At 34.0% G+C, this 12,669-nt stretch overlaps 2 protein-coding genes across 2 annotated transcripts; one reads left to right on the forward strand and one right to left on the reverse strand.

The window, feature by feature from the left end:
* On the forward strand, positions 1-2,223 carry LOC120164665 (transmembrane 9 superfamily member 11-like). The gene has a single exon (XM_039174325.1). It carries the CDS (start codon positions 229-231, stop codon positions 2,191-2,193), a length of 1,965 nt encoding a protein of 654 aa, XP_039030256.1. The 5' UTR covers positions 1-228; the 3' UTR covers positions 2,194-2,223.
* A 1,108-nt stretch (positions 2,224-3,331) lies between these two features.
* On the reverse strand, positions 3,332-5,932 carry LOC120164669 (probable E3 ubiquitin-protein ligase RZFP34). Its single transcript, XM_039174332.1, has 11 exons — positions 5,672-5,932; positions 5,477-5,564; positions 5,248-5,307; positions 5,084-5,116; positions 4,781-4,858; positions 4,577-4,620; positions 4,380-4,420; positions 4,188-4,270; positions 4,001-4,092; positions 3,800-3,911; positions 3,332-3,690 (listed from the first exon to the last, which is right to left on the reverse strand). The coding sequence occupies exons 1-11, from the start codon at positions 5,881-5,883 to the stop codon at positions 3,580-3,582; spliced, it is 954 nt and encodes a 317-aa protein (XP_039030263.1). The 5' UTR covers positions 5,884-5,932; the 3' UTR covers positions 3,332-3,579.
* Positions 5,933-12,669: the final 6,737 nt, after the last annotated feature.

Genomic DNA, 12,669 nt, shown 5'->3' on the forward strand with positions numbered 1-12,669 from the left:
TTTCTTCATAGACACCCTTTTTCGCATCTTTCTCTCCTCCAATTCTCATTCTCTTTCCAAAGGTCAGTCGGATCCATTCTTCCTTTACATAGTTTCTTCAATTTTCATTTTCATTGCTACACTTTTTTCTTGTTTTCTTCAAAACCCACATCGAAACTCTCGCCAAAATCCGTTTACAAACCCATTTCTCGATCTGGGTTTGCCAACATCTTGCAAAACCTGAATTCAATGGCTAGTTTTGGGATCTGGGTACTGACAATTCTCTTGATATTTCAATCTGGGTATGGGTTTTATCTGCCTGGTAGTTACCCTCACAAATATGTCGTCGGGGATCCTTTGTCTGTCAAAGTGAATTCCCTAACTTCCATCGACACTGAAATGCCCTTTAGCTATTACAGTTTACCCTTTTGTAAGCCTCCCGAGGGTGTTAAGGATAGTGCCGAGAATCTCGGTGAGATTCTCATGGGAGATCGGATTGAGAATTCGCCTTATAGGTTTAAGATGCACACTAACGATACCGAGATCTTCTTGTGTCAATCCGATAAGTTGTCGGCCGATGATTATGTGTTGTTGAAGAAGAGGATTGATGAGATGTATCAGGTTAACTTGATTCTCGATAACTTGCCTGCGATAAGGTATACTATGAAAGGGGGTTTCATGTTGAGGTGGACCGGGTTCCCGGTCGGGGTTAAGGTTGAGGATGTTTATTATGTGTTTAATCATTTGAAATTCAAGGTGCTTGTTCATAAGTATGAGGAAACGAATATGGCTAATATGATGGGGACCGGTGATGCTGCTGATGTTATCCCCGGCGGCGGCAAACGAGGATCGGATGTGCCGGGTTATATAGTTGTTGGATTCGAAGTGGTTCCTTGCAGTGTCATGCATGAAGGGAATCTGGTTAAGAACTTGAAAATCTATGACCAATATCCGTCTCCGATTAAATGTGAGACGACTACTGTCTCGATGCCGATCAAAGAAGGTCAGCCAATCGCCTTCACGTATGAGGTTGCCTTTAAGGAGAGTGATATCAAGTGGCCATCTCGTTGGGATGCTTATTTGAAGATGGAGGGATCCAAAGTCCATTGGTTCTCAATCTTGAATTCCCTTATGGTGATCACTTTCCTTGCTGGTATAGTCCTTGTGATCTTCTTAAGGACCGTCAGGCGGGATCTGACCCGGTACGAGGAGCTCGACAAGGAAGCCCAAGTGCATATGAATGAGGAGTTGTCTGGCTGGAAGTTAGTTGTTGGGGACGTTTTCCGTGCTCCGTCCCATCCTGCACTTTTATGTATTATGGTTGGCGATGGAGTTCAGATCCTCGGGATGGGAATCGTGACTATATTGTTTGCTGCTCTCGGATTTATGTCCCCGGCATCTCGAGGAACCCTCATTACAGGTATGATATTCTTCTACATGATTCTGGGAATTGCAGCTGGCTATGTTGCAGTTCGGCTTTGGAGAACTATCAGCTATGGTGATCACAAGGGATGGGCTTCGGTCGCATGGAAGGCTGCTTGTTTTTTCCCTGGTATCGCCTTCTTGATTCTCACCACTTTGAATTTCCTACTGTGGGGAAGCCATAGCACAGGAGCTATCCCGTTTTCGCTCTTTGTTATCCTACTCCTACTCTGGTTCTGCATCTCGGTTCCACTCACCCTAGTCGGTGGATACTTCGGGGCAAAGGCACCTCATATTGAATACCCTGTTAGAACCAACCAGATCCCTAGGGAAATCCCGGCTCAAAAATACCCATCGTGGCTGTTGGTTCTTGGTGCTGGAACTCTACCTTTCGGTACCCTTTTCATCGAGCTTTTCTTTATCATGTCTAGCATCTGGATGGGGCGTGTCTACTACGTCTTCGGCTTTCTGCTCATCGTTATGATCCTCCTCGTCGCGGTCTGTGCCGAAGTATCCTTGGTTTTAACTTACATGCATCTATGCGTGGAGGACTGGAAATGGTGGTGGAAATCCTTCTTCTCTTCTGGTTCGGTTGCCATCTACATCTTCTTGTACTCCGTAAACTATCTCATATTCGACCTCAAGAGTTTGAGTGGACCAGTCTCTGCAACTCTCTATTTGGGGTATTCTCTCTTCATGGTCCTAGCAATCATGTTGGCGACTGGCACAATTGGGTTCCTCTCTTCGTTCTGGTTCGTGCACTATCTATTCTCGTCCGTAAAGCTGGATTGAAGAGAGAATCGGCAGTCGAAGAGCTCGAAATAAATCAACCTTTACATTAATCAATCGTATCTGCTACCTTATTATATTGAGCTTTACTTTGTTAGGGAGAACTGAAGGCAGCGACAATAACATGTTTTGCTTGGATTCTTTATTAGTTGCATGGTATTGTATCAGCGTTCTGATATTATTTTCGAGATCGGTTTAGGTTGCATTTGTAACTTTCTTTGCGCTACTTATGCATTACTACTTTGGGGTATTTTTTTCAGTCTGGAATGCGATTGAGCAGAGTACACAAATGAGCTTCAAATGTGTTAAATTACATAATTATAAAATTCTTTTTAATATCACATAATTATAAAATGAGCTTCAAATGTGTTAAATCACAAATCAATTAGGGAAAGATCATTTCTATTGCTAATTTATTTAGGGTAGAGTACACAAATAGAATATCTTAACTATTAAAAATTATAAAATAATCTTCCGTCTCTAAGTTATTTTGTTGATCACTTTTTAATTATTACAAATTACAAAGTGGTTGTTTGACTACTTATTATTTTTAAACTCATTTTTTTTTGTTAAAGAATTGACAATCTTCTGAATTAAACATTAACATGTTAACTGTAATATAATAAAATTTGGTTTCAAAATTTCAAACGAACTCTCATATCTCAATCATCATATTAATGTCTAATTTAGACAATTACCAGTATATCAACGAAAAAACGACTTCAAAAAATAATAAATAGTCTGATGAACATTTTTATAACTTCTAATAATCGAAGAACTTAATAAACAAACATTCTATAATTGAAAAAAATTATTTTATAACTTTTAATAATCAAAAAATTTAATAAAACGGTATCTTACATCAAGGATCATTTGTGAACTTTACCCTTTATTTTAAAAAATATCATACAATTTTGTATAGTTCATTATGCCGTTGGCATATGATTGATCGAGGCCTGCATTAGGATATAGAGTTATGTTGTACCAAAGCTGGTAGGAATGAGGGTAAATTATTTTGGAGCACTTTAAAAGGACATATATGTAAATGAATGTTCATCGGTAAACCGATTTAAACGATGAAGAAATAGAAAGCGTAAAAGGATGAAACAGCCATTCATACACTACATGGGAGGTAAAAATCTAAACAATAATCGAAGGTTTGCTTTTATCGTCTAGGCGAGACCTGGCAAGATGAGTCCATCTAAAAAAGAAACGAAAACACAAGCACTACATTAACGCTTCTGAAATTACTAAATACTACTCCGAAAGAACAAGCACGAAGGACACCAAATCAGCTCCTGTCATAAGTCCTGCAGAGGTTTCTCACGGTTGATGCACCAAATAAGAAGACAAATATCCAAGTCATTTCCAGATGCTACTCTAGCCACTTTAGCCTTGTGTTTGCCGAGTATTGTATGATTTGCAGTTCGGGCATTTCCGAGCCAATACGTGGAACTGAACTAAAGATTTTGTGCCGCAATCATTGCAGAGGATTGAAACCTGTTACCCACAATTAGTAAACGGACAGAGGTAATAAGAAACTTCTTCCATGAAAGGAACCTCAGGTGAACTCATTCTATAAATGATAAGAGGATGCTCAGATTCGAACCATTTTATTTTGATACGGTTCTGGCATTGGTGTAGCTGCGATCTCCTCATCAAATTTCTCCCAAACCTTTGACATGTCACAAACCGATTTGGAGCACAGAGGGCAGGCATATCTGTTATAGTGATTAGCATACCATTTAGAACACATAGGTATCACAAATTGAGGAAACAGTTGGTCCCGAGACTGAAATGAAGCACATACCGGAAATGGTCCCTCATCTCCTTAAAACAATTTGTGTGAATTGTATGCCCACAGGGCAAAACAGTTACATCCTGTCTCGACTCGAACAGAAACTGCATACATAAATTGTTAAATTTTTCAGTTAGGTAAATATTGAAGCAATTTTTTTTATAGCATTTGATGGTTAATAAGGTGAATCTGAAATTACCTCAAAGCATACAGGACAGTCGTGGTGCATCGCTCCTTCCACACAGGGATGGCTGTTTTTCAGAAGAATTGAATAGCAGCAACCTTTGTGCAACAGAAAATGAAAAAACAAACAGATAAAAGTATTAGTGATGTTCAAATACCCAATAAGTTCTAACACAATCTTAAAAAAGATAGATTCGTATAAGCTTACCACACTTGTGGCAATGGAAGAAGTTCTCCTGCCCTCCAATCCTGGGAGAATATAACATTAATTATTTAGTTGTGTCAATGACAAGATCAACAGAAAAATTCAACCCCCTCCCCCAAAAAAATATTGACCAAGGAAAAAATAACTTCTAAATTGTCACAAAATATTAAGCCAAAAAAAAACCAAGGACATGAACATACCTACAGATCCCACAACCATCACAATGATACTGTCTCTTCGATATCTGCATAGTAGAAAAAACGTTAGTATGCCACTATATGTATCTATCAACTCTGTGCAAAACATGAAAAGCTGAGACAACAAAACAAATCACAAAACAGTAAACCATGGGAAAACTTAGATTCACATTTGAATGCTACATTAGGGAATTATTATCCACTTACATCATCGTCAAAGAGCTTGCAGGATTCGCAGAAATATTTCCCCATACACACACCACAGTTGATGCAGACTTGTTGGACCTGTTCAAAATGATATCAAAAGCAAACATGTTCAGACAAAATCCCACCTAGACAAAACAACTCTAAAAGCACTATATTGTGCAGACTAAAATTTTCATCATCATCAAGAATATCATCATCATTTCTTTTACACGGTAATATCTTAAAGGTTTAAGCTTATATATTGACATCTTTCATCGAAAGAAAATACTTAAAAGAACATAAAAAAAGCTAAGAGTAATTTACCTCTTGTTCTGTGCCACACAGTGAGCAAATGACCTGGTAAAATTTTCAGGGAAATATTAGAATATGGAGAATTACAACGGTGATGCCAGAAAAATAAAAAGAACAGAATTCCAGGAATACCACCGGGTAGAAAGAAAACAGGCTCAATTTATGGATATAAATACCTTACTGACTTGACGGCGTGGGATGTCATGTCTCAGCTTCTGATCAACATTGATATTATTCTGAGAAGGATAACATTCAATAGAATGTTAAAAGTATTTTCAATTAATGCATGTAAATATTATTCTGAGAAGGATAACACTCAAATTATTGACAATAGCATTCTCATACGACTATGTCACATAGAAGGCAATTAATGTTGATCGTAAAATGTTAATCATAAGAACAAACCTTTGCCTCATTATGACAGTGGCGACAATCAAAGATCTCATCACAACAGGGAGCTCTAATCCGGCACCTTCTGTGATAATGTGCGCAACTGGAGAAAAAAGGGAAAATTAGCAACACGTGGTATTAACCAACAAACAAATGAAAGAAACCTGAATGGAAATAAATTAAAAAAGAAAAAGAAAGACTCGAACATACCCATACTGCATAAGCCCCTTATCCAGCAATTCAGTTGCTTCTGCTTCATTTGATTCCTGTTTGACCATACAACCTAGAGCTGACTGTGGTGAGCATGACCCCCCCGCCTCTTCTTCATATACTTTGCAGTTTTCGTTTTGTTGCTGACAGCTAAGCTCTAGTCCTTCAGCTGCAGAAGGCTTAATCTCAACTTCTTCCATTGAAAAAGACATCTCCAGTTTAACTGTATCTTATGTTAAAGCATGTGCAGCCCTAAAAAACCTGCAGAGAGTAACAAATTTAGCTAAGAACCCAATATTTTACACACATCTAGTGGCTTGAACAAGCCAGGTAAACACTCCATGACATTGTTGCTTTCTTCTACACTGCTTCAGACCAGTTGAAATCAGCAACAAAATAATCCAACAAAGGTTGAACAGCTCCAATCAGCATTACTCCCAAGTGAAGGATTCATCAAACCTAGTAGAACTACAATAATCCCACATAAATAAGAATAATGCAGCACTGAGGAACTCCAGAGCCTCCAGCAGTGAATAGAAAGCAATAGCATTGCATGATAAACTTGATTGCTTGAAGTTCTGGACCCAAATCCAACTATACTGGAGATGACCATAGATGTCCCAACCTATGGTAAAAGCAATATATCACAGAATCAAACATGTTCTCCAATGAAAAGGAAAAAAAAAGGGAAAGAGTGATTGATTGCAAAATTTTGCTGCATTATCGTCCACAACAAGCAACCCTACCTCTAGCATTTCAGCACCAAGTTTCCCCTCTGACAATAGTACTTACTCTCCATCCCTTAATACTTTGACATCCTTAGAACTTGAGAAGGTGCATCTTCAGATAGAATTAAGCTTATTAGGAACTTAATTATTTCTCTCGAAAAATCAAGTTCTACAAGAAAATCTCCAACTATCGAAAGATTATTCAGTTAAAACATAACCAAACTGGTTCACCGGCCATCAACATACCTCATTTCTAGGAAAATTCTAGTTGAAACCAATTAGCAAAAATTCTTTTATTTCTAACCAGTTTAGAATACACCCTCCTATGGCTTTTGGAAATGAATCATAGCAACTAGTAGATTGACCCCATAATTTGGGAAGAAGTGAGTTTTAGGGTTTAGAATGACGAATAGGGCATGGGGATTAGGAATGTAATGAACGTGTCAATCGAAGTTTGAAAGAGATATATGCACAAAATTCACTAATGATTTCTAGTGAAAATCTGCAGGAGCAAATGGAATTCAAAGTACAGAAATCAAAGTTTTGGTGTCCTCCCCTCGCTGCAGTCAACCACACATTCTAAGGTAACAAGTAAACACAAGTTTTTTGTATTTCCTGCTTCCCACGTATTCCGCAATCTCAATAGTCTCTTATCTAGCACTTTATTGCCAGGGAAAGATATACATAATATCAAGTTTCAAAAGTGAACTCCAAAATGAGATTGTAAAGTCATTATTATTCTCTTGTTCATTTCAAGGACAACTTAAAAAGTTACTCAAAAGACAAACCAAGGTTACATCGTGTGTTAGAGAATACGAAACTCAGCTGTCAAGCAAAAGGCATACCGATAATAAAAACAATTCAAGTTCGTTTTCCTCATTCTACAACCGAAAGCAGACTTGATTAAATTTTTAAAACTTTTGAGTCAATAACGTAATAGAGACCGCAAAGGATGGTTAAACTATAATATTGATTTGTAACAAGCAATCCCTAAGGTAGAATACTTCGGTACAAATGTAATAGATATCAAATGCTTATGCTGAAGGCTCTAAATCGAATCAACGTTATAGACACAAAAGCCATCCAAGCAGAGAGATAAAAGAACAACAATCTCTAATAAAAAGAAGCAACCAATTCAGCAAATACGAACAACAGTTAAAAGAACATTTACGCCTAAATCCCTACAAAGCACATCAAACAGAAATTAGCAGCAGCAATATCTCAAAAACAGAAAACAGCAGCAGCAGCAGCAAAAGCAACACAAACACTGCATCAAATCAATCACCCAGCAAGAACAAACTGAGATTTATATCAAATTATTCTAACACAATCAAATTCGACCAAAGTACACAAATCAAGCAATCAAAATTTCTCCATCTGATGCTAAATAGGAACGACCGATTCAATCATCAATATTTTTCCTAGTGAAAGAACTAAATCTTCTAAAAACGAATCTTTTCAAGCAACTTTTCCTTACGTTTCTCTTAATTCTTTCAGAAACTTAGCGGAAACTAAACCGCTTAACAAATCAATACCAACGAATTACTACTTCCGAAAGAGAACATTAGCCTAATACATTACCTAAACAAAAAATTCAGCAGCAATCAAAAAATAATATTATTATCAGCTTAAAACAGATTTTACGAAATAACGAACTTTAAGTCTTAAGGAGAAACGCTCCGATCTGAAACAAGAACAACGGCGTGATCCCGATGACAACGTCCGATAGCAAATGTGAATATATCCTTTCAGTTTCTCACAATCAGAGCCTTTTCTCTTCTTGTTTGTTTCACAACAATTTGATGAGAAAATTATGGTAAAAAAGCTGCCCTTTTATAGCTGCTTAAAGAGATAAGGGAAGATCGGTTTCTTCGATTTCTCGAGACTTCGAAATTTTTTCTGGTCTGTACGAAAACTGAAAGCGAAAGCTGTTACTTGCTGGCTTCTGTGCTTGTCATAGCTGTCGATAGACACAAATATAAACGTATGAAATGACGTGTTCACCCCTCTTATCTCAAAAAATATCTTCTTCACTGTCCATCAGGGTTAATTGCTTTGGAAGTTCCTGAACTTTGATATATTCTAATTAAATTCTTAAATTATCTATAACATTTATATTAATTTCTTCTGTTAGTCTCGCTAGTTTGTATTCATATAATAATTTAATGATGATATTTTATAAATATTTTATATCATATTTAAACAGACATTTAATGTTTGGATTGATAATTAAGTTAATAAAAAAACTTAGTTAATATTTATATTGATATTTTAAGTATTTGATTGAAATATTTTAGAATTTAAGAACAAATTTAGAATATGGACAATAGTTTAGGGCTAAACTGTCAATATTGATTAAGAATTGTTTATTAATTGTCAATTTAACATTTAAATCATTTTCCTTTTGAAAATTTTATTCGGGTTTGAGTGTCCGATAGCGTTTGAGACGAAAGGGTCGGTGGAGTAGGACAGCCCAATAATGGGAACAAAACAAATATAAAATCTGACCGGAAAATGAACGGTCGGGATTTGATGTGACCGCAGAAAAGGTTGCTGTCCTATTGAGTTATTGCGATGCCGACACGTGTATGGTCAACAAGACAGCTGGAATTGGTCATATCGGATTCTTGGGCGAAAGTCTTGCCTAGCTGACGTGGATAGATTATTACGATGTTAAGTATTATAGTGGAAAAAAATCTTATACGAAAGGGAAAGAAGATCCGTCACGTAATTTATTTTGGGATAATGTTTGCTAAAATACCATGTAAGTATTTATCTTAAATTTAGTACAAATATTTTTATATAAAATATATTAAAAAATTTATGTAGATAATGATCTATTTATGATATAATGAAATTTTAATTTAGTATTTTTATTCTTTAAGTTTTATATATATTAAATAATCTAATTATATTTGACACTTAATTTTTTGATATTTTGTTTTTTAATGTTTAAATTTTAGTACTTCATTTTTTAATATTTACACTAACTCAATAGAATATTAGCATGTTATCTTTATTTAAGGGTATGGTACAACCACGAATCAAGTGACGTCGGTGATAAAATAATTGTTGTTATTCTTTAAGGTTCCGGTTCAAGCACCAAGAATGTCAAGAGTATGAGTGTTCAATATTAAATGGTGGAGAGTTATTTATGAACAGATAATGTCTTATACTTACCTAAGAGAAAGGATATAGTACAAAAAAATTAAAAATCATTACAGAGATTTAAACACATAATTAATAAACTAAAAAAACTCTTATCATTTTATTTTTGATAATTTTTTTATATTTTTAAGGAATTATTATGTATATTTTAAAATAATTTGATTATTTTGGTGTCAATTTGTTAAAATTAATATATAACATACTAATTATTTGATCAAATAGGAAAATACATAAAAACAAAGTATAAATGTATAACAAACTAATAATATTTTAACTTTTATGTCAATAAATACCTATCATTAATAATGTATTTATAGTTTCAAAATTTCAATTAAACTGTTCGTCCAATATAATTGTTTTTAGTAAATTTTATTGATTAAAAGAAGTTCTTATATTTAAGGCAATCTCCAGTCTTCATTTTTACTCTACATCTCTATCTTTACTCTAAAAATGAAACATTAATTCATTTTTAACACTATCTCTATCATCAACTCTACTTTATTCATAATATTTAACTATTATAATATTGATTTTGTAAATATAAAATAAAACATATACATTTCTAATAAATATCAAGATAAAAAACATAAATAAAACATTCAACGCATGTAACAATTAATATGTTTATTTATCTAATTTCAATATACTTTTATCTATCTTGTAAATTAATCTATTTGAATTAAAAAAATTAGAAAAAATACAAAAAATAAAAAAAAATTACAAAAAAATATCTAATTTCAATGTATTTTTATCTATCTTGTAATTTAATATATTTGAATTAAAAAAAACAAAATTATAGCGCATGCTACAGTGTCACGCCAGATATAGCGCAGCCTATAGCGATTCTCTAAAATGGAGATGATACTGTTCCAATACGATACGAAGAGTTGATACTGTAAATTACTCATGAAAAATTGACACGAATGCACTTGAATGATAATATTAATTAGAATTAATAAGGAATCAATTATTGGATATCTCACGTGACAAATTAAGATATTAATCCCACGTTTAAACGTTCGTGTCTAGTCATTGCCCCATTTAGTTCCGTGAAGGTGAAGCAACAGTTTAAATTCTTCACAAAGTATTGAAGTAAATAAAATAGCGTAAACTACACGAATGATTATTAAAGTTTAACTATTTTAAAATATTAATATATTCGAATAGGGTCGGGTTTAAGGTAAGAAATCACTGAGTCGATCTAATCCGGTATAAATTATTAGTTTACCTTTTTATATATATTCGAAATATTAAGGTAAAAATATATTATTTTTATAATTTAAATTATAATAAATAATTATAAATGCATTGTTTTAACTATTTTAAAATATTAATATATTCAAATCGGATCAATGCAGAGCAGGACTAGGTTTAAGATAAGAAATCATCGAATGATCTAACCTGGTATAAATTATTAGTTTATCTTTTTATATATATACTCGAATCTAGTCGGTATAATTAATTTTGTTTTCATTTTTTCTAACCTTCATTATAGTATAAGATAAATAGTGAACGTTGTAAACAACTATGCCAAAAACCAGTGCTGGTGCATTGGTTGTGGCTGTTGTTGTCCACCTCGAAGGGCCAATCATATTATTAGATGATTAAATATAATGAATTAATTTAAAATTATGACGAATTTGATAGATTGTATAAGTAATAAAAGACTAAATGTGTAATTATATAAATTTTATTAACTGCGACTTCAACACTTCTCTTAAATGTTAACGATAAGTAACTTGATTGAATGCATTTAAATAGTTAGGTAACATGATTGACAAAAAAATTTAAAAATGATGGTCAAAATAAAAAGAAACTATAGTTAGGTGGCCACTTATATAGTTTACCCAAAATTTATCACAAAGCATAAAAGTAAATAATAGTGCAAAATACACGAATGGTCATTAATGAATGAATAAATTTTTATTTTCCCATTGAACTTTAAAAAGTTAAAAACTGATCATTAATATTATTGATTTGTAGTAAAATGATCATTCGGCATTGTTACCGTAGATAATGAAAAACTGATGTGGTACGTTAACTGACTGATCTGACAACTAATATGCCACACGAGACTGCTCCTTTGACTTCTTGGTAACCTGCGTTTGAATTGATTTAGAGAGGGGGCTAGCTCTTGGGATTGTTGGTTCTTCTGCCATGGCACTGCCTGTTAGTAATACTGGTATATGGTACGGCGGTGGCTCCGACTTTGTCTCATCTTTCTTGTCTTCCTTTTTGTCACCGCCAGCATAAGTGACGCTTACTAGCTCCGCATGCCCCACGCTCTTCCTTAGCAGACTTGTTAGCTGGTTTTAACTAGTTTTTCGGTACCCGAGAGACCAAGAGAGCCCTTCTCTGTCATTAATGAATAAGCCAAGCTCGATATCTATTGTATTAAATAATAGGGGTGTTTATCGAGCGAGTCGATCACGAGTTAGGTAGTGTTCGACTTGTGCTCGTTAAAAAAATTTATTGTTCACCTTGACTCGTGCTCGTTAAGAAAATATGTTGCTCAACTCATTGCTCATTAACCTCGATGCTCATTGTTCACCTCGTTGTTCGTTAAATTCAACGAAATTTTTATCTTGTTTTCTTAACTACGATAAAATCTAATAATACAATGTAAAACTTAATATAAACATAAATTAATAAATTTAACCAAAAATTATCAAAAGAGTATATGAAGTAATTTTAAAATATAAACTCCAAAGTAACAATAAAAAAATATTAAAATAATAAATAATGTTTGATATTTGAGTGTATGAAATATTTTTTTAAGATAAATACTAAAAATTATATAAAAAAATTAATGAGCTGCTCAAGAACTTATCGAGTCGAGTTAGACTTTGCTCAACTCAACTCGTTAAGGTCTCGTGTCGAGTTCGAATTCAAGTCGAGTAAACTCGAATCGAGTTTTTACCTAATTTTGACCGAATCAAGTTTGAGTGGCTCAACTCATTAATCACACCTATCAGAAAATAATAATAATGGTAATAACTATGAAGAAGAAAATGATGATTAGAAAAGAATGTGCAACGCCACCACCACCACCAAGAAAGTAACTGATTGGAGAACCCTTGATAAGTTTGTTGCTTCACAACT

The sequence above is a fragment of the Hibiscus syriacus genome, unplaced genomic scaffold, assembly GCF_006381635.1.
Source record: "Hibiscus syriacus cultivar Baekdansim isolate YM2019G1 unplaced genomic scaffold, ASM638163v2 tig00111542_pilon, whole genome shotgun sequence".
NCBI classification, from domain to species: domain Eukaryota; kingdom Viridiplantae; phylum Streptophyta; class Magnoliopsida; order Malvales; family Malvaceae; genus Hibiscus; species Hibiscus syriacus.